The sequence below is a fragment of the Armigeres subalbatus genome, chromosome 2 (genome assembly GCF_024139115.2).
Source record: "Armigeres subalbatus isolate Guangzhou_Male chromosome 2, GZ_Asu_2, whole genome shotgun sequence".
Classification (NCBI taxonomy): Eukaryota; Metazoa; Arthropoda; class Insecta; order Diptera; family Culicidae; genus Armigeres; species Armigeres subalbatus.
This window is the reverse complement of record NC_085140.1, coordinates 7,983,248-8,006,994: the sequence shown is the minus strand read 5'-3', so window position 1 is coordinate 8,006,994 and position 23,747 is coordinate 7,983,248. Positions and strand designations below refer to the sequence as shown.

Genomic DNA, 23,747 nt, shown 5'->3' with positions numbered 1-23,747 from the left:
AAGAAGGGATCACATCCACCATTGCCTCAATCCGGGCAAGCGCCTTCTTATAAAGAAGGAATCACATCCACCATTGTCATAATCCGGGAAAGTGCCTACTTTTAAAGAAGGGATCACATCCTCCATTGCCATAGTCCATGCAAGCGCCTACTTTTAAAGAAGGGATAGCATCCACCATGGCCTTAATCCGGGCATGCGCCTACTTTTAAAGAAGGAATCACATCCACCATTGTCATAATCCGGACAAGCGCCTAATTTTAAAGAAGGGATCACATCATCCATTGCCATAATCCATGCAAGCGCCTACCTTTAAAGAATGGATCGGATCCACCATGACCTTAATCCGGGCAAGCACCTACTTTTAAAGAAGGGATCTCATCCTTCATTGCCATAATCCGGCAACACGCCTTCTTTTAAAGAGGGGATTATATCCACCACTGCTCTAGTCCGGGCATGCACCTACTTTTGCATTGCATTGCAAATGCATTCTTTCCACGAGAGGACAATGTCTTTTTAATATTGTTATTGATGGGGGTTATATTTACTATTCCGGGGCGTTTCCCGCACCACTTAGTCACCATTTAGCGAATGCAAAGAAAAATTATGCCAAAAGACCCTCACTTTTGACGTTGGTTACAATTATGCCAAATGTCCGTTATGCCAAATGACCGTTATGCCAAATGGCCTTTATGCCAAATGACCTTATGCCAAATGGCGTTATGCCAAATGACTTTATGCCAAATGGCCCGCTCCCCAGAACGGGCTATCACTCTGCGGACCAGAATTCGATTCTCATGTTCACCATTTTTTATTTATATAGCATAAAATAGAACATGTAAATTTAAAACAACACAAAAATTTGAGATGACAAGTGATGTAAAAATAAAATGAAATGTAAATTTCTATCGTTCATCATGCTCCAATTATGTGCATGATATTTGATGTAAATGTACATGATTCGTTCGAACAGTGCATCCCATCAGGCCCTTAATTGTTTCAGTCTGCCTTAGTTGTGCGATAAGATGCGTGGTTACAATACAAAACCACGCTGAAGGTGGCTGGGTTCTACTTCCGGATTGGAAATTTTCTGGTATCATCGTGCTATCTTCATGATATACAAGTAGAAAAATGGTATTTTGGCTTAGACACCTCGAAGTTGATAACTATGGAAGTGCTAAATGAACACTAAGCTGCGTAACGGAAATGTCCCAGTGAGGGATGAAATGCCAGTAAGAAGAAGCAGAAGTTACTCTGACAGTTCTTTCGATAATTTTCGAAGGAACTTCTGCTCACATTTCTGAACTTCTGAACGAAATGTTTCCACACACCAACAAAAAAGTCCATGTTTGCATTCAAATGGACATTACTCGACACAAACACTTCATTGGTCATTGTGCATATGGTAGATACCTTGACCTTAAAAAGACACTAAACGTTCTACATTGAAAAAAAAAATTGATCGTAAACTTATTGAACCGGAGTGGGTATACACCAATTATTTATAATGATATTGCCAAAAACTTGGTTCATCTGGTAGATACCGTGGGCTGAGCTCGAGAATGTTTTGGAGTACCTTGAGCTGGATTGGGTATATGATGATGATGAGGAGAAGAAAATTGGGTTTACATTATGCGCATATGTTGCACCAGATTGTATATATACCCATGATGAAGATTTTGTCAAAGACTTGTTGATCTGGTAGATAACTAGCTATCGCAGCCCTGCTAAGTATGTTGCCTTTCCGAAAAACCAACAATCAATCTCAGCCGAGCTTCTAAGAGTTGGGATTGACCGGATGAACGAAAACATCCACCAAGTGATTCAAAAGATTTGGGAGGGAGAAAAAATGCCTTCGAGCTGGCTTGATGGCCTCATATGTCCTATCTACAAGAAAGTTGTGGTGGGACGATCAATACGAAATTTTTGGATGCATCATACAAAAATCTCCCTAAGCAAACTCAGAATCTTACGAGAAAATTTGACTTGATGCCACGAATTTGCTGACCGCTGACTGCGGCCGCTCTACCATCGGTGACCGCTACCGGACGACATCGTTCACTCTCCGTGAGATCTCGATCTAAAATGATGTGCACTCACCAAGCACGGGTATTTTATGCAATAAATGAAGCGGCAGACCAAGATGCCCTTTTCTTACATCTATCAGATGTCCGTGTTAATGTTCTCAGATTACGGGAGTTATAGTACGGGAGTAGCACGTGACTGTACGTAGAATTTGGAGCATGGTTGATGTACTCGTCGCCGGCAGTGCTTGGATCTCATGACATTGATGTCAGACGGAAAGCCAAACCAATGCAAAACGACTCGTGGCTAGACGGTGAATTGACCGACAGGTTGGAGGTTGGACGATGACCGATGCCAGGTGACTGGAAGTAAGACTGAAGGCTGAATGGTGATGCAGCGGGTCGAGGCTGGATATTAATGCGGCTGGATGCTAAGACGGGCAAAAAGACAGCAAGAATGTACGAATGGAAGAGCTGATGTTCTCGGTCTTAGGGTTTGATATATGACTCCAAAGATCCGGAGAATTCTCGTCATTGGACTGGGGAAACTTGATCCCTTTTTCTCATGTCCGATGTATCACAGCCAAAAATGAATAAACTTACGCGGTTTTCGCACAGACTCTCTAGAAATATATATTGTCGGCGTAGCACCAAGTTAGAATTCGGAAGTCGGGACTTCCGAACCGAACTTTCTGCCGAAGTTTTATTTGTCAAACTACTTGATGCGTTGTTTAGCGCATCTTTAGGCGAATCCAGCGCACTACTTCCGAAGTTGGGAAAGTTGCCTGTATCTGGAGAAAAATCTAACTTCGGTATAAAAAGCGGTATAAATTTATTCCGGATAGACAATAATTTAATTGTAACTGATGTCTGTAAATTGTTGTTGTTATTGATACACAATTGGAGTTCTGTCAAAAATCGAATTTGAAATTATTCGGGGAAAAGTAAAGAGGTGCTTTCTGATTTTTAAATATTTTTTCTCTAAAATACGCAAATTTTCCGATTTGTTGTACATATCCATGAACGATTTATGATATGAAATTTGACAGCGCATGCAATCTTAGAATTTGGGGAGACTTGATCCCCTTTTCTATGATATATATTCAATAAATATTTTTTTCGAGCCTACCCTCCATCAAATCTGTCAATTCTACACAAAAATACCGTTTTGAATCAAATTCCGAACATGACTCATATTCCGAACACTCGCTTTTAAATGGCCATTTTGACTTTGTTCGTGTAATTTTCTGCACAGGAGCTTGAATTCGTTTGTTGACGAGCACGGTGGTCTAGTGGCTACCGCTTCTTCTGCCTTATAAGCAGGTCGTGGGTTCAATTGCAGGCTCGTCATTTCCTACTTTGTATTTCTAATTAATTTCTCTCTGTGTTTCACGTTCTACCAAAACGATTCCTACTGTTATAACCTCCCACACTAACAATTCCAAAAACCTCCCGTGACACCTATGAGAGGTCGTAGAGTTCTCTGCATCTTTCTTAAGTAGGTGTCCATCTAACCATCCTTCCCCTTCCTCAGCATTCGGAAGGACGTGGTCCGGACAGATCTCGACTATTGGAGAGTGCATTGCTTCTATCTAAGAGATAATGATTAGTCCCAAATAAATATCTGTGGTAACGGATGAAAGTGATTCTACTTTCATACAATAGTCCAGGCTTGTACCACCTACGAATTTGTGCGAATTGCTCAATGCTAATGCTAAGGAGCTTGAATTCGTTTGTTCTTGATCCTCAGTGCGGAAAACCAATGAAAGTTTTAGTTTCAGGGCGCTAAAACGCCAGTGTTCAGAATATGAGTCATGTTCAGGATTTGAGCCAAAACAGTAGATGGCTGAGAACAAATTAATATTTTTTTTTGAATTTTTCGTTGATTTTTGTATGAGTGACAAATGAGGGATCAAGTGTCCCCATATTGACGGAACAACTTGAATTCCAAATATTCCTAAATTATGATGGAATGTTAAGATTTTGATCAGTACAGATCATTTAGCATACTTATGGATTTGTGCTGTTAAAAATTGTAGCATTTGGTCATTATTAGGAGAAGTTGTTCAAATTTTGCGTGGCCACTAAAAAAATCTTTGAGAGGGTAAAAAACAAACCTTCCAGCAGAATCAATAATGTTGCCAATCCAAAATATAACTCACCACGTAGGGTAAATGATGTATCTTGGACAAGCGCAGGACATTCATTAGAAAATATATCGAGATTGAATAGTATAAAACAATTGAAAACCACTAGGTTCATCCAAATACATAACCTATGATTAGTCTTGCGTCTCCATTGCCCATTTTTTGAGTAAATTACGTTTACTAGGTGTAAACTGTGATATACTGCGAACTGAAATATTTTCTTTTTGGACATCAAATATATAATTTCGACATGGAAAATGCATATATTTTGGACAGAGTCATTTTCTCCTAATTTAAAAATGGCCACCTACAGATCTCAATGGTATGACTTACCTACACGTATCCACATTCATTTAAATGCATTAATTTGCTTAACTGACATAGATTAAACCAGAAATTAACATTGTTTCGCAATCTTATCGATATCATTGAAAACAGCCTAAAAGTTGGCAATTAATGGTTCATCCATGTACTGTGCATGGGGTGACCAATAAATGTCTGATGCATAAAAACATAACTTCATTTTGGTCACTCCTTTTTCATCCGTCTCAAGTTCATGTTAAGCGATTGGAATATGTTAGTATCTCAATTACAATCAAACTTTGGCCGCAGAACCTCAAGATTGCCGTTTGAACCAATTTAAACGTGTTTCAGGTGCATGTTACGAAGAGTCCTATAATGCATATTCTCCTGCATACTGGCGTCCAGCAGGCACTTTGGTAGAAAGCTTTACATTTTAGATAATTTTAAAGATAAATAATAGTTGATTTGTGAATTCTCATCAGGAGCCGCTAGAGTTGAGGTAAAAGTATGCAATGATCATATTTTCGATAAAAATTTTCCTACACATTATCTAAAATTGATCGAAGAAGCTCCGGCTTGTCCAAAATATGTACATGTCCAAAATATATCATTTACCCTAACGATCATTTGTCCAGAGGATCTATACTAAAAAATACTCTAGAACAAAACTACTTTGGTTCTCCGTAAAACAGGGGGGACCAAGTCTCCCCACCCACTACTATCATCCCTAGCGCGTACCATCGAATCACGTGAGTCAGATTTGAACAATGAGACAATCTACGGAATATTAACTATTAGGTGGCTGACGGTAACATGCCGGATAGGAGCTCAGATGTTATCTGAATGATTGGAGGAAACGGTGTAGAGAATAGTCGTTGAACAGAGAAAAAGGCTCCGTCCGACCACCGCGGCCCTAAAAGAAAGTATTGCTGAACCTTTACAAAAAGCACAGAGTTTTCATGAGCATCTAAATTTACCAACCTAACAAGCTAGCAATGTGGTCATGAACAAAACCATATTTGATCATTTTCTGTCGTTGCTGTCCTCCAGCCACTGATTGAAATTGTCCTCTTCTGTCTTAATGCGCGCGTTCTGCATGTACGATTGAATGCATTTGACTGTTTGAGTTTGTTAGATATGATTTTTCATAACGAACTGTCGAACATGAGCATAATTTAAAATTAGAAATTAAATATTGTATATTACAATTACAATTTATTGATTTAGTAAATGTTGCGACGTATTCACTCGTACACTGAACTATTACCAGATGTTGCATTGTAGCTTTGACATCGTGGACATTTGTTGCTGTTTACATAAAGACGCTTTCTTGAAATTCGATGTTGAATCAAAAGCTAGATTGAAACAACATTCGTTCTCTACAAAACAAAGGAGAGAAGGAACAGGTATACAACGAGAACAAGTTTTTCCACTCTGTATGTATAATAAAACAGGTTTTAAAACCACGGTGGTGGAAGAACTTTTTGCCTTGCATTCCTAGTTGTAAAGATAATTGGAGTATTATCCAAGTAAATATCTTTATACAGTGAAACATACGTACCTCTACGAAATATGCGTACCATGCGTTCTTTAGTTCAACCGAAGAAACATTTTTGATTTCAATTACCACCGGAAATATTTCCCCCTGACCCACTGTGGATGATGGCGTAAAAATAAACATCCTATCATGTGAGCCCTCGCCCCATCGTTGAAATGGGTGGGCCCAGGGGAGGGTTAAACGGTTCGATCTGAATCTTGATATTAATTAATTTATTTCACAGCTTGATATCATGCGCTTTCGGTGGTTGACTGGCGGCGGGACGCTTTATCCATGTTTTTGAGGTGGGTTAACTTTTTAAGCTCCCCGGCACGGTTGGTTGGTCGATCGGTTCGGATCTCGCTGAGCGAATCAGAGGAATCGTTCGGGTGGTGGGTCGTAGTCGGCCCACAGCCACAAGCGGGAGGGTGGGAATAATTTGTTTAAGTGGTTTTTGATAACGAACTCTGGAACTACTGTTCCACTTGACGGGTGGTGGGTTTTTATCATATTTTCTGTAACTTTTTCCTCATACCTTCGCTTTGCTTGGTTTGCAATGGAGCGTGTATACACGCTTTGGGAAGTTTCTCGGTGATGGTGGAGATGTGCCTGATGACGGTCGGTAGCGGTTTGTTTGAGCTGTCAGACCAAGTTTAACCACCGTGCTCTGCACCCTGTTTGCCATGTGTTGACGCTTGCTGAAAGGTGATTAAGTGGTTGTGTTGCTTTGAAAAAGTGTGTGAGTATTTTTCTGACGATTTGAATGTTTTATTTATGATGTATGCTGCATATAAGTTTATGTAGTAGACTTTTTAAGTAACATTTGAAAGTTTTTCCTAATAACCAATATCATTTCCAATGATAAAAGCAACTCCATCAGCTTCTCTATCTAAAAGGGTCTTTCAATTGTATGAGGTCCTTCTTAGCTAAGATGGCAAAAGCACCAACCTGGCGTATTGAAGGTCTTCTTCTTCTTCTTCTAATTGGCATTACATCCCCACCCTGGGACAGAGCCGCCTCGCAGCTTAGTGTTCATTAAGCACTTCCACAGTTATTAACTGCGAGGTTTCTAAGCCAAGTTACCATTTTTGCATTTGTATATCATGAGGCTAACACGATGATACTTGTATGCCCAGGGAAGTCGAGACAATTTCCAATCCGAAAATTTCCTAGACTGGCACCGGGAATCTAACCCAACCACCCTCAGCATGGTCTTGCTTTGTAGCCGCGCGTCTTACCGCACGGCTATAGAGGGCCCCTGGCGTATTGAAGGTCCTGGGTTCTAATTTCAATGAAAAAAATTACCATTTGCACATCAAGTTTTCAAACATTGTATTCTGTCAATACGCGGAAAATGGGCAATTACCTTTGATTGAACTTTCATACATTTTGAATACCCATTCAAGATTTTCTTCAGTCGGATGTATCAATTAATTACAATTTCCTTTATCAATTATGTTCTCCTCCTCTAGATTATGATGAAGGAGAAGAAGAGGAAACTGATCCTGAGCAGCAACCTAGTGAATCGGATAGTGATAAGGATCAGCAACAGCTTCCGGAGACGATTCCTACAACATTAACAACAACAACAACAACAGTCAGCCCTACGACTGAAGCCAAAGAAGAACACCCAATACATGAAAATCCCCATCTGGTCGAATCAAGTTCTCCTCCTTCGCCTCAACATGAACACCACAGCGAAGAGGAGATTACACGGTCTGAGCAAATACATCCGTCAGAGACACATTCAACATCCGAAGATGAAAACGAAGTTGAAGAAAATGCTATTGACAATGAAGGCGAAAGTGAACCAATACCGGAAGAGCCATCGGAGAACGAGACACAGCTCAGAATTGCAACCTGTGGTGCCAATCGGGGAGGTTGTGATCACGAATGCCAGGATGGACACGAAACTCACCCAGAGATACGATGCTCCTGCTATCACGGTTTTCAACTTGATGAACACGACGGACGTACATGTCATGGTGAGTACCGGTGCATCCTTAACTGCATTGATTATGGATGTAATACAAACTGGCATTTGCTATTTGATGCATCCCGAAACCCATCATGGAATATTGATAGCTACAATCAATTTACGACAATTGATGGCAGTGACAGGTGGTCGAGAAAGAACTGACAAACTCCGTAATATTTCTAATCGGTTGGGGTTTCACGGTACGATGTCAGTTAATGGTATCCAATTTATGATCCCTTCACATTTAGAACAGATGAAGTGGTTGTCAGTCACAGTTATACCTGCTTCTACGGTTGCTTTTATTGGGTGGCGTCAAAAATGTAACATAGAAGCTGTTTCGAATCGATCATTCCAGATGTCACCGAGGATTCTGTATTAAGATATCTTCCCTAGTCCAAAATGTTTGGGTTACCAATGAGGTGGAACCCGTCTAAATCGTTTATTTATTTTTTCAACTCCATTAGGTGACAAATGGGTTGAAGAAAGATGTTTCTCACTTCTTCTTTGATTAAAGTTGACATGTAGGCCGGGGTAATGAGAGGACGGGCTTGTAACAATATTGCGTGGAACATGTTTTACAGTTGTGTTCAGATTTTGTATTTCAGCCAATCAGAGCTAATATCAATAGACTTATCAATTGTTTTTGTATGAACTCATAGACAAATACGACTTATTAAATCGTTCGAACTTGTCAAACTTAAAATCAAATTATCAAACCCTTCTGTATTTATTTAACCATAAGTTATATTCGCTACTATGTTATATGACATATCCAATACCTAAGAAAGTACATCACGTAGTTTCAAAGTTGATTGGTTGTGGTCCAAGTATTGACCAGCCGACATGGACAATAATTGCAATATTTGAAAACTAGACTTTTCAAGCATTGGAATTAAAATTTAATTTTACCTTTATAGTACCTATAGGTAAATCAGGAAAAATCTTTAGTTTTTCTTTCAAGAAAGTTTGTTCCACTTGCACTATGCTCCATCGAAACTGACTAAATCGGATCGCTACTGTATTCCTAACGTACATCGCTGTCAATCTACCATAGTAACGCGCTCGGGTGTCTGTTGAAGGTGTGATGACGAAGAATGTGAACCACTTGATTAATTGTCAGCACGCGTCTCGGGTCTTCCTTCTACCAGCTGAAGACGAATTTTCTTTTCGCTCGAGTGTGAAAATTAGATATACGTGAGCAGCTGTGGTGTTGAAACCACGTTTAAGCTGCCACTTGGTCATAGAGTCAAATTTTCACCGTTTATGTTCAGAACTGCATTTGTCTCCCCTCTATCTGGTGGATGAATAGTGCTGGGGCTCTACGCACGGAGGCAGGCGAATCACGTCCAAGCAGATGGGAAATTTGCTCTTTTTACGACAATTTAAGCTGGGGTGCCTGACCCGGCAGATTAGAGCTGCTAATGATCTGTTGATTGGCTTACTTAACTGGGGATTACATGATAGATTATGAGAAACAGCTGGAGAACGGTGCACCCTTTCCCATTGCCGTAAATTTTCAATCCAGCCATCAGACGACCTACCTTTCCGGAGAATTCCGCTCAAATATTCATCAGCTTCTAAAAGGTATTGGTGGGAGGCATTCATTTGACATGAGCTCGTCCCATAGCTATTCCCTCTTGTTGATGATAATTGTGGCACATCTGTCTCAACCAACACCATTTGTGCAACCGTGCATATATCCCGGCGGATGAAGAAGCGAACCTACGCGACCCAACCCTCTGACAGCCGACTGGGAACAATTAGGAATGCAGTCTCAGACACCAACAGCAGCAGCAGTGAATCTTCGACCAGCAAGTAGTTGGCCGGTGCGGGCTGCTGCTTCCCCGTTGAGTGTCATGTTCATCTTTGTCATCATCATCATCTGGGCCTGGCTGCTGGTGGAACGTTCGGAGAACCCAATGTTCCCGAAAGGCGCCGCTCTCGCCTGTCATTCAAGTGCCAACGCCAGACGCCCAGCTTGACTGCTATAAGGTTTGCCTCATCTTGCTCCAGCAACTATTTTTGGGATCTTGGAACCGAGGCGTCATGACCATCGAGTGTGAAAAACGCGGGACGAAACGTGAAAGAAACTAGAACCGAAAGAGGAAAATGGTGTAAATTGTAAATAGCTGTTAATTAATTGGATTCATTTACTTTTCTGCTTTGTGCGCCCCCCGTCTATTAGGATCGTGTTCCTCGCTGTTGCTGCAGTGGATGCGACTGAGACAAGCCGTCTTGTTAAATCGGGGGAAGTTTGGAATGGATTGCGCTGCCGCTCTGGAGAACAGTCTCATTGCGCTCGTTAAGACCATCAGTCAGCAATGCCGGAAAAAGATGGGAAACGTCCTGGATCACGTTTCGTAAATCGTGTTCCGGTAGGTCCTTGAATGGGAAAAGATTCATCGCACATGGAGATGTTTGAACTCGAATATAGAATCATGCATTCTGTTTTGTACTATTTATTAAGGTTTACTGAAAGTTTTATTGGGAAATACAAAGTTATGCAATTGAATTTTTGTGTGTCATCTATATGGTTTATGATCGCCTGATATTTTGATTTTCAACGAATTAACAATCAAACTGTCACCCTTCATCACTGGAATCCTATAGGTGGTACGTCTTTTCAGTCTGAAAGATGACGCTCCATGGATGGGCCATGATTAGCTCAATGACGGCCCTAATTAGTAGAGATTTTACACGGATTTAAACTGTCTTGTGCGCGTTTCGATAGCAGAAGAAAACTAATCTCAATCTTCTGTCTTGGGTATATTTGAAACATCAGTAGAGGATTAAAGCGAAGTTGAACGTTGATTCTACATTAGAGTGATAAAACGATAAAAGCTGGGATATATTATTCGTACCATTGTTTTGCATACCTACGGTTAAGTGTTGGATCACGAAGGGCGATGTTTTAGCGGATTACGGAAAGAAATAAATATCATCTCGAATAGGCTTAACAAAGTACACCCGATTAAAATCCTTAAAATTCGATTTTCTTGGTTTCTTCTAGACTGAGTATGTCCCTATCCCTAGTAACACACATGTTCCTCGTTAGTTACTGCAACTAATTTATGGCCAGATTTAGTCACATCACAATCAAGTTGATGCAATCATTTTTGTCTGACTTGTGCTGCTCGGGATATGATGGGGGTCACAGGGAGTGAGCGGGTCATTTGATTGAAATGTCTTTTGGCGTAACGGTCACTTGAAATAATTATAGATAGCGTCAAAATAGCAAATCGTACAATTGTGTAAAAAATATTGGCGTATTCAGATTCTGCAAGGTTTTAGTACAAAAAGTATACAGATACAAAAAAATCCTTCTGAATTTGTATATGCCAAAATGTAATACAGATTTTGCAAGATTCTTATACAGAACTTTATTGAAATGTGCAATAGAGTGGGGCGTCATGGTCATTTTTTCAAATCAATGGTTTTTCGAAGCCATTCTGGGTCCTGAACAACTATGCAGAATTTGGGACCGATTGGTTGCTTCCTCGCTTTCTGCATCGCGTTTAAAGTTTGTATAGAAATTAGTATGGGAGAACGTATATTTTTGCATTTCTATTACTAGAGGATTCAGTTCATCGTAAAACAAGTGGCACATTACGCTAAAGTATAACCCAAAGGATGCCGAAAAACTTTGCTGAAGAAGGCACGTTGCTGGAACGTCCACGAAAAAAGTTATAACGCTTCGAACGTTGAGTGTTCAAACCATATGCAAAAAATCGTTTATTCTGCCAGCACTGCCGTACTACGTAGACCAATAATTCAACTGAGTGTTATTTCAAAATAATTGATCTTATAGGGCGTTAGAGCTAATGGGTGCTATCCGGAATTATTTCACAAAGAAAAAAATCCGATTAGAAGGAACATGGGTTTTGCCCTTCGATAACCATAGGTTGTCCGGTAGTGCTGGCAGAAACATTTATTTCTTGCATATGGTACAATTAATTTTCAAAACGTAATAACATTTTTTGTAGACCTTCCAGCTACGTCCCGAGCAGCACAAGCCAGATAAAAATGGTTGCCACAACTTCATTGTAACTGAATCTGGTCACATATGAGTTGCGGAAATCTATGTGGAACATGTATGCTGCTAGGGGTACCTTCTTCGGCAAAGTCTTTCGGCATCTTCCAGACTGTATGCTAACATATTGAGTCACGTGATTGATGATAAATTGAAGCCGCTAAGAGCAAAAATGTAAAAAAAAGTACGTTTTCCCATACTAATCTCCATGTAAATTTAAAACGCGATGCGGCATGCAAGGTTGCAACCAATCGAGCCCATATTTTGCACAGTTGATTGGGGTCCCAAAACGATTCAGAAAAACCTTGAACTCACTTGATTGGATGAAGTATGCGTTTTTCCATATGTAAAATTAACGTCTTCGATTTTTCGGCACTGGTTTTAAATAAAACATAACTTTTAAGTGCATAAACACGACGCTTTTAAGAAAAGGCACTATCCGTCCGGCGCGGTTGCTTTATTGATTGGAACTGAGTAATTACAAAGTTAGGCGACTTTCTCCCCTCTTCGCGCTAGTTAAGATTTGGGCAGAGAAGAGGACTATGCAAATGAGTATTTATCTCCTGGTTCAAATTGATATCTCTATCTCAGATGCTGTATATAAAATGTTATTCTTACAATCTCAGTGAAGCTGATCATGTGCAGAGTGGTTCAGGTGGAGAATTGGCCAATTTAAATTACAACCGTATTATACAATATTTTACATCACCGGCCGCCTTGAAATACGCGAGATTTCAAACTAAAAGCGAACTAGAATAAACTTAAATTTTACAGAGAAACATTGCAATATTGATATACACAGTACATTGAACGATACAACACAATTCAGTCAAAACTGCCCTCATACGATTATGATCCTTAGTGCTTCTAGAAGATGACTGCTTTTCACGACTTCTGTTGACGACCCTCATTGTAGAGCGGCTTCAAAACCGACTCTCGTAGAACCTTATTGGTCTTCACGGAACACTCGGGCGTGCACTCCCAAGTTCCGTGAACTTGCGATGATAACCGACCTGCATCAGATGAGAGGAGGTAATTTACAAGAATAATACGAAAATAACTTGACTTCCCTGGTGCGGAGGCTTGCGCGCCTCCGCGGGCGCTCCTGCGCCGTTGTGTTGCGTTCGACAGTGAGCAAAACGTTCGATGAGAGTTACCTAGTACGGCAGCGTGATTCCGTGCATCGTGAGAGTCCTACACCAGATACGCAACTCGTTGCGTGACGTTCGTGTGGACCAGAGTAGTGTGACATTGAGTTGACATCCTTCTTGCGTAGTATGACTTACTTCTGCGTAGTGGTGACGTGTAGAGGCGTTGACGTAACTTTGCGTGACCATCCTATGCATCATCCTTCCAGCGTACTCGTAATGACGATGATAGCTTGACGTTTTCCGAATCAATACATGAAACCAGAATGTGCGCATCATAATGGAAACAAACCGATTCTCAACCGGTATGAAGAAAGTTGTCAGCTAAGGGAATCGAGAATTGAGCAGCGAGGCAAGGAGTGAAGCAACAAGGCATCGCATCGTGGTAGAGGCGCAGAGCCTCCGGAGCAGGCAGGCAGCTATGGCGGACGAAACATTCCATAAGTTTTTTTGTCAATTGTTAAAACACGAACACTTAACTGGTATGCGGGGACCGGTTAGTCCCCGCAGGTGCACCTGCACCTATGTTGATGTGATGACATCCAGGACACTGATGGACATCTTAGTGGAGGCGCATGCCCTCCTGTGGGCGTAGACGGCTATGGCGGACGGAACATTCTTTGAGTTTTTTCATAATTCATTAAAATAAAAATACTTAACTGGAGTGCGGGGACCGGTTGGCCCCCGCAGGCGCTCCTGCGCCTTCGTAGGAGGACTATGGGGTCCTTTAATCGTGTGGCAGGTTAGTGTTTTCGTGAATGGGCAAAACACATATTTTGGAAATTGCCCGGGTAAACGTACCGTCCTTCGTTTTTACCGCCACCACTCTTATGTTTCCATCCGCTCCTGCGTGGATTTGTACCACTCGACCGAGCAACCATTTTAGAGGAGGCATGTTGTCTTCTTTTATGAGCACCATGGTTCCCACACTCAAATTGCTCTTTTTCTTTGTCCACTTCGTCCTATTATGTAGATCGGACAAGTACTGGGTGGACCATTTTGACCAGATACGTTGAACAAACGCCTGTGTTTGCTTCCACCTTGGCAGTTGGTTGTCTGGTAGCTCTGGAACTGATGGCTCTGGTATCGCTACAAGAGGCCGCTGGATGAGGAAATGTCCAGGTGTCAACACATCCATGTCCCCGGGATCGTTGCTTAACGGTGTAAGAGGCCGTGAATTAAGGCACGCTTCGATTTGCACCAAAATGGTCTCCAATTCGTCTGGAGTTACGATCTTCAAACCGATTGTCCTTCTCAAATGGTGCTTCATCGATTTTACAGCAGCCTCCCAGAGGCCACCGAAATTCGGTGACTTAGGAGGAATGAAGCGAAACTCGATTCCTTTGTCGGCTGCTGTGGACACGATTGCTTTCTGCGCTTGCTCCGTCATGAAGAGCTGCTGGAGTTCATCCAGTTTGCGTCTCGCTCCTACAAAATTGGTCGCGTTATCGCACATAATGACTTCTGGGATGCCCCTTCTGCCGGTGAATCGCTTCAAAGCACTTATGAAGGCCATAGTAGTCAAATCGCCTACCATCTCAATATGGACGGCTTTAGTCACCAGACAGACAAAAATAGCCGCGAAATACTTAACCATGACCCTCTTCCGGAATGGGTAATTAACTTGGAAGGGGCCACAGTAATCCACGCCCACTCGAAGAAATGGTGGCGCAGGTGTCACTCGAATTGCCGGCAAATCAGCCATTAGCTGTTCATGAACGCTGGGTTTGTTACGAAAACATGTAACACAATCGTGAATGACTTTGCGTGCCAGGCTTCTGATGCTAAGAATCCAATATCTCTCCCTTACGCTGGCGATCAATAGCTGCTGACCGGCATGAAGAAGTTGCTTGTGGTAGTGACGCATTATAAGCAATGACAGAGGATGATTATTATCGAAGATGATGGGATGCTTTCTATTCGCCGAGATTGGAGCATTCTCCAGCCGGCCGCCGACTCGAATTATGCCATCCACCAGCCGTGGATTCAATGAAACGATGCGGGATGTAGTTTTCACTTCTTCTCTTCTGCTCAGATCCGCAATCTCTTGACCAAAGCATTCTCGTTGAGCGATAAGTGTGAGTCTGCGAATGGCCCCTTCTCGATCAGCATGTGTAAGCGGTCCAATACGTCTTTTTGAGCGGTCAGCTTGGAGCGTGTTATCCTTGAATCTGATCCACCATGCAACAATATTCACTAGAGTATGGAACGACGACGTCCGAGTGAAGATAGCGTTAAATTCTTCAATGTTGACTACCGCAGCAACAGTTTGATCTGATTGTACGTTCTCCTCTAACAGCGCTTCTTCTACTTGTGATCTGGAGACCTCGATCGTCGTTGGCCAGCTCGACTTGTCTTTTAGCATCCAGCTAGACCCGCTCCACCAGAGGGAACAGTTCTTGAGCTGCTCTGGAGTTGCTCCTCGTGATATCAAATCGGCTGGATTATCTATGCCAGGGACGTGGCTCCACTGTCCTTTTTCGTCAAATGCTGCACTTCGGACACTCGATTCGCTACAAACATCTGCCACCGTGATGGAATAGAAGCTAGCCAGTACAGGACAATCATAGAGTCCGTCCAAAAATAGGTCTCAAACGAACTCGGAATACTTTTTGAAACTGCTTCGTACACGTGGGCTAGCAGCAAGGCAGATGACAGTTCAAGCCTGGGGATGGTTTGCAGCTTCCTTTTCTTCTTGGTTGAACCTTCCAAAGGCGACACCCTGGATTTTGCTATCAGAAGACGTGATGTTATCTCTCCATCCCAATCTACGCATCGTATGTAGATACATGCACCGTATGCTTTTGTGGAGGCATCGCAAAACCCATGCAGTTCAACCGACTTGAGTTCCTTTCGAAATCCGATCCATCGAGGAATCTGCAGCTCCTTTAGACCTTCCAAACTGCTTCGATACTCACGCCACTGTTGCTGTAGATCTTCAGCTAGCTTTTCGTACCATGATATCTTAATCATCCACAGATGCTGAATGAATATTTTTCCGGCCACAATAACTGGCCCAATGAGACCACTTGGATCGAAAATTCTTGCAAGGTCAGAGACTTCGGGCACTTCGTTATGGCAGACTCATTCCACTCAGGTGCTTTGAAGTTGAAAAATCTGCTTGAGGCTCCCACACAAGCCCCAAGGTCTTGATTGCTGCACTTGAACCATCTAACTCGAAAGAAGTTCTTTCGTCTCGATACTCTGGAGGTATCTGCTCGAGAATCTCGGGACAGTTTGAGCTCCATTTTCGCAGGGTAAACCCTCCACCGCGGAGTAGTTCTTGGACGTCTGCACAAAGTGTAATGCCTTCCTCGATTGAATCAACGCCAGAGAGCATGTCATCAACATAAAAATCCTTCACTAACATCTTGGCAGCTGCTGGATAACGATCTCCATCTAATTCAGCCAGGCGACTCAAGCACTTAGTTGCCAAATATGGCGCTGAAGCAGTGCCGTACGTCACGGTACACAGCTCATAGATTCTGATGGGATCGGTAGGAGTCACGCCAGAAAATCCTCTGCAATCTACGATCGCTAGGCTGTACTAGTACCATACGGTACATTTTTCGACGTCGGCCACTATCGCGTATTGATTCCATCGAAAGCGTGTGACAATGGATAGCAGATCATCTTGTACTGTGGGCCCAACCATAAGGGCATTGTTGAGTGACACTCCGCTGGTCGTTGCACAAGACGCATCAAAGACGACCCGCAGTTTTGTCGTGGTGCTATCTGGCTTCAGGATGCAGTGGTGAGGAATGTAGTATTGTGGTCCTCCTTCCTCCTCGTAATTCAGCTCTACCATGTGACCCAGTCGACGATACTCATGGATGAATTCCTTGTACATCCTTTTCGTTTCTGGGCTTGCCTCCAGTCTCTTCTCTAGGCTCAAAAAACGTTTCAGCGCTGTGGCCCTTGAGTCTCCCAATCGTTGGATGAGAAACTCCTTCTTCGGTAGCGTTACAACAAATCTACCGGTTGCATCGCGAATGGTTGTTCTGTCGTATATGGCTTCACATGTTGATTCCTCGACTGATAAAACGCTATTCGATCGACAGGTTTCCAGTTCCCAAAAACGCTTGACTAACTGATCCACTTGCTCCGTGCAAAAATTGGCAACCATTGGTCTCGCAATACTCGCTTCGTCTGGTAATTTTCCGCACACAATCCATCCCAACTCTGTATTTAGCAGTAAAGGTCCATCCTGCTGAGGTTTCAGCTTCTCGGTTGATAATACTTCGTAAAACAATCCTGCGCCCACGATGATGTCCACCACATTAGGTACGCAGAAAGTTGGATCTGCTAGCACGATGTCTTCAGGTAACTGCAATCTCTCACGGTTGATTCTCGCGCTAGGTAGAACGGTTGTCACTTGCGGAAGAACGTAGAACTTCTCCTCCTTGGCGAATTCAGATATTCTTGAGTGAAGGTGAGCAGTGACCGATTGTTTACACCTTCTTGTAGCCTGGCCAATGCCGCTTACTGAGAAAGACTCCTTGGCTCTTCTAAACTTCAGCTTCTGCGACAGGTTCTCCGACATAAAACTGGACTGGGAACCACTGTCCAGTAAGGCTCGAGCGAGCATAGTACTGCCGAAACTATCTTCAACAATAACTATTGCAGTTGCAAGTAGAGCTGGTCGATCTGATTTGTTGTCAGAAAGAGATGCATTGTAACTTGTACTTTGGAGTTGTGTTGTTGGTGGTGTTTCGTGTTGCGTGTTTTGTGTGCTTGTGAGGTTGGAATTGTTGGCAATATTTGATCGCTGAGATGGATGGAATTCTTGTGATAGTGGCTGTGTTCCTGAGGTTGAAGCATTCTGTGTCTGTATCTGTGGGTTCTGAGGAGGACGTTGGAATCGCTTGACCGGCTGTGGAACTGACTGACGGGAGAACGATTGAGCTGTGCTTAGATGTAACATAGAATGATGCCGTTGACCACACACGCGACACGAACTTCGACTGCATGATTTAGACACGTGACCACGACCTAAGCAGTTAAAGCATAAACGGTTCATCATCACTGCATTTCTTCTTTCTTCAACCTTTAGAGTCTTGAACTTTCCGCACATGAATGGTGAATGCTGATTTCCTCCGCAGAATGGGCAGACGGATTGAGCTTGAAGTTGGATTCCAGTGTAGCTGCCGGCCGGTTTCGTTGTCTTCTTCTGATCCGACTGAAAGCCTTTTACACCAACCGACTGGAGAACGATACAGTGGTTTTTCAGGAACTTTAGCATGGCATTATACGTTGGAACATCTCGTGACCGATGCTCGGTTTCCCAGAGTCTCAGAGTTGTAGTGTCCAACTTGCTCGCCAGCATGTATGCTAAAATCGTGCTCCATTTAGCAGTATCTTCTCCCAGCTTATCAAGCATTTGAAGATGTTTATCAAATTCACTTAAAATGTGATTTAGTGAATCGAAGCATTCCTTGCGTACTGGCTCCAACGCAAAAGAGCGTCCAAATGCGATTTGACCAAGAGCTTCTTGTTTTCATACCGTGACTCAAGAGCCTGCCACGCTATGGTATAGTTGACTGCGGTCATCTCGATCGACTCTATCTCTTGGAGAGCTTCTCCGCAAAGGCATGAACGGAGATACGTGAATTTGTCAATCGCTGATAGTTGACTATTGTTCGCTATCAGGTTTTTGAAGGAATCGCGAAACGTTAACCAGTCCCGCAGGTTTCCTTTGAATAACGGCAGCTTCAGTTCTGGCAGTTTCACATGGGATAGCTGTTGCGTCGCCGTGGCTGCAGGTGCAGCTTCATTAAGGACTCGGAATACAGGCCTGTAACTGTCTTCTCAACGTGAAGTACTCGTCGACAAACTCCTTCATAACGTGTTCGTTCTGCTTCTCCCGCTTCTGGACCCGTGATGCTTTGTCCTGCTTGCCCTCCTCCTCATCGAGCTCAACATCTTCCAACAGCATTTCGATTTGCGTGCGAACGTCACAGAACATCTCGAAAGCCTCGTCAAGTTTTGTGATTCTAAACGGAACTGTATCCCCATCACGAGAATCCTCATAATTAGACACGAAATCCTTGGTTGAAGCGACGATAATCTTGATTTGTCTCTCCTGCTTCGATAGTTTTCGCAATTCGTTATCAGCCATGGTATGCCACTTGCACTTGCACTCATCTATTTAGCACTACTCACATTCACAGTTCCACAGCTACTCGCGATTGATTGATCGAATAGCGATTGACAGAAACCCAACAGACAGAAATGGAAAAACTGCTGATCAATTAAGCATTTTCAAAACCTCAATAACTCAGAAAATCGACTCAGCGAATCAAACAAAATCCCATATACCCTCAACAAGCAACACATGCAACTTGCTCGACTTTAGACGGCTGCCTAGCAGCATGCAATCAATGCTCGTCTGTTTAATTGTTCGAACAATAGATACCCCAAAGTAAAACATGCAACTTATCTTGCTTGTCGCTCCGTCGACATAATCAGCTTGGTACAAACGCTCGGCAACATCCAGTTCCAACTCCAACAGCAGCAGCACTCGATGGTTTCTTGGTGACGATCAGCAACAACAGCAACATTCGGTATTCACAGGCCAGGATCAACAACAGCAGCAACAGGATAAACTAGCACGATAGTCTCCGGCAGGTAGCAGATACACTTTCTTTTCCAGTTCACTTCCCTCGATTGGCCGTACAAACTACTAATGGCGAACTATCCTCCTGTAGGCATTCAATCAATTGGCGGCACATAAAGCACGATTCGTCCCCTTGCTTATTGTTCAATACGACCGGGCACTTTCACAGTAGGTCTCAGACCAAAACTATAGTCACTGTCCGTTAAACAATACGTATAGACGGATAGCGTATCACATCACAATATGGATACCGCAATCGAATTAGCACACGACGATTTGCTATCGATAATCCGCGCGATATTCACGATATGCACTTTATTTAATATCCGCTTCCAAGGACCAAATGTAAAATTAACGTCTTCGATTTTTCGGCACTGGTTTTAAATAAAACATAACTTTTAAGTGCATAAACACGACGCTTTTAAGAAAAGGCACTATCCGACCGGCGCGGTTGCTTTATTGATTGGAACTGAGTAATTACAAAGTTAGGCGACTTTCTCCCCTCTTCGCGCTAGTTAAGATTTGGGCAGAGAAGAGGACTATGCAAATGAGTATTTATCTCCTGGTTCAAATTGATATCTCTATCTCAGATGCTGTATATAAAATGTTATTCTCACAATCTCAGTGAAGCTGATCATGTGCAGAGTGGTTCAGGTGGAGAATTGGCCAATTTAAATTACAACCGTATTATACAATATTTTACACCATACAACCCCACTCTAATGTGCAATCGCTGGTTGAGAGTATGTGTATCTAATGTGAGTTTTAACTATAACATTTCTCTTATAATACAGGGTGTTCAATAAGTTCGAATACAAATGTTTGATCATTGTGTTTGTAAGCCCAATGTACATATTCTGTATTAGTATTGGTGTCAGCGTTAGCGGTATATATACGCTATCGGATGTGTGTAGTGTTGACATTCTGTCACTTGTTGTTTGTTTATTACGCGCGTTGAAAATGGATTGAGGCATCATAAATAGCCGTTTTTGAAGGTTAAAATCATTGCGGCACACTTCAAAACTACGGTTTTGGGGACGATTGATGCCCCCAGTGGCCCGGTGATAAGACGGAGGTCAGCCTTACGTGTTACAATAGGACGATAACCCTTTATACATGGAAAATGCGATTTAAGTCTTATATTGGGTCAATTTTATCAACTTTTTGGACAAAACTTTGCGACCTCCCAGCTTCCCGGATTTGAACCCTCTTAACTTACTTGTTTGGTTCTTTATTATTACTTGCGATGGGTTTTAGAAACGTTTGAAGCTCGTGAAGAAGTATAAAAAAGAGGTCATTCCAAAATAAATGTTACAAACGTTCCTTATAAACAAAACTTCCAATGAAATGCAACCGGGAAAAGAAATAATTTAATCTTGATTTTTAAACATTTTTTGAAAGTGTATTCGAACTTATTGAACACCCTGTAGGTATGTGAATTCTGATGACATATATGAGGAAACACATAGCGGGGCAAGTACGCCACCCAGCATTTATTCAGTACCATATCTATCAAATGACCTAGCATGTATACATATAGATTCGATCGTATTATCAGACATAGTGTACGGGATTTCATTGACTATTCTAAATTTTGACGTTTTTATGATCAATTTTTTAATGAGCGTCACAATTGAGTGCCATTTGATAATATTCCAATTAATTCAAATAAGCTGACACATTACATAAGATAGAGACATACTATTGAAAAAATGCAGAAAATGTATGTATTCCATAGCTCCTTTTTGCTTACTGCTGGAAAAAAAATCACAAAAATAAGAAACAAATCAAATTCCATTTCATTACTTTATTTTGTATGGGATGGATATCGGAGCTATGAGATGAAGTTCAGAAACAGTAGCCTTGTATTGCAGTTTACCTTAATTACGCTTTTTTTTTGCTCATACAGATGCTAGTTTGGTATTTGTTGCAATATTATCACCTCGAAACGTTTGAGAAAGCTATTTCCCTGCTAAAAAACGATGTAAATGTTATCAAGGCTTTACAATAATCGAAACAGAAAGTAAACGAAGAGAGCCTGTCTTTTGGACTTAAGACGTTTTCAAAAATCAGGCAAGAATTATTACTAGTGGCCAATCTGTGGAGAACAATATTATTTTGGTGGCAGTTTTTCGCATATGTGTGTCACTTTTCAGTCTTGTCACATAGCCTAAAAACTCGTTATTTATTACTATTTAAAAAAAACTCCAAGAAAAGCTTTTTATGCATAAATTGTTTTTCTTAGACCGAATCATTAGTGAAGATTTGGGTGTACATAAATTGGCACTGAAAGCATATCCAAGATTCAAAAAGGAGTTTTCAAAAGTTACAGAGCAAATCGCTTTGGTGGTACACTTGCCCAAATTCAATTTTGGTAACATTCGGTTTTGGCGAAGTTCGATTTTGGCAACAAATGCAATCGATTTTGGCAATAAAACCATTCGATTTGGCCATAAAATTTTTTTGAAATTTTTCTGTTAAATTTCTTGGTTGTAGATATGCACAGCGAAATGCACAACGAAATGGACAAATTTATATAAAATTTGCGAAAAAGAATCCACGTGTCTTGGAGGGACTCGAACTCTCAACCTCCTACTTTCTAGATAGGCGTGATAAACCCTACACAACAAGACCACTTGAAGGTCACGTTTGCGGAAAAGCCATAAGAATCCGAGTACCAACCTCCAATGCGGTTAGCTCTTTTTCGAATACCTTTCGGATGCTTGATTTGTTCAATCTTCACATGTGCTTTACCTTAGAGAGTAGGAGGTTGAGGGTTCGAGTCCCTCCGAGACACGTGGATTCTTTTTCGCAAATTTCATATCAATTTGTCCATTTCGAAACATGTGCTGTGCATATGCACATCTTAGAAATGTAACAAAAAATCATTTGTTTTTAGCAACATTCGATTTTGGCAACATAAATGTTTCGAAAGTGTTGCCAAAATCGATTGGGGTCTGTACAACCATTTTTGTCTTAGCACATGCACAGCCAGTATTGAAAAGCATCCTGGAAATGTCGGTTGTGTTTCCGAGCATTTGCTTGTCAGCATTAATATTTGCAGCATATCATAGATATGATACAAATATGAAAACGGCCAGGCCCATCGTGCAGACTTGGAATTGGGAGATAATTCATAAACTGCCGGCAATCAAATTATTCAGATTATGAATAACATGATCAACGAAGAGTTTTGAATTTACGAAAGGAAGAAACGGGGACAGCCGTACCAACCGTTTCAATATTCAGGGGGTGTATGAAATAGTGACGTTGGGAGGGACATTGCTAAGAAGATTTGTGTCTCTCTTTGCTGATCCTACATCCAGGTTTGTACAATCACTGTTTTAAAACTATCCAGTTTTGAATTATTTTTATACAGTATCTGTATAAAAAGCTTACATCATCATCACCAGGTTGTATACTATTTCGGCGAAAAACATTCCGCAGAATTTTTTTTCGCGGTGTGACATTCCGCGTAATGTATCAACTTTCCGAAACACATTTCGCGGAATGCACTTTTTTTCCGAAAGACATTTCGCGGAATGTACCTTTTCACCGAAAATCATTCCGCGGAATGCCATTTGGCGAAGTTCAGTTAGAATAATTAAAATAAAATCTGGGCTATTTTTATTTTGGATTTAATGCAAATCCGAACCCGACCCGTTCCCGAGAATTTTTGCATTCGTAAACCCATACTCGACCCGAACCCGACATAATTTAATTATTTAAGCCCGCACAAAAGTTTTCCCCGAAAAATTCAAACTAGATATTTCCTGGTTCTCTTTAACTGAAAAAAATGTAAGCCCAAACAACGAACTAGCCTCACAATTACCAAAACTGTTTTTGAAATAATTTTCAGTATTTTATTTTATAAACCTGTACCCGACCCGGACCCGATTTTTTTTGTCTCACAAACCCGTACCCGACCCGAACCCGATATTGTACTAATTTTTCAAACCCGAACCCA

At 41.7% G+C, this 23,747-nt stretch overlaps 1 protein-coding gene across 3 annotated transcripts in view; it reads left to right on the top strand.

Annotated features, from left to right (window-relative positions):
* Positions 1-23,747, top strand: part of LOC134217628 (fibrillin-1-like) — a 355,498-nt gene that overhangs the window by 174,630 nt on the left and 157,121 nt on the right. For all 3 annotated transcript variants that reach the window (XM_062696431.1, XM_062696430.1, XM_062696429.1), the window contains exon 5: positions 7,481-7,993. In XM_062696431.1, the coding sequence (XP_062552415.1) occupies positions 7,481-7,993 (513 nt within the window). The remainder of the gene's footprint in view (positions 1-7,480; positions 7,994-23,747) is intronic.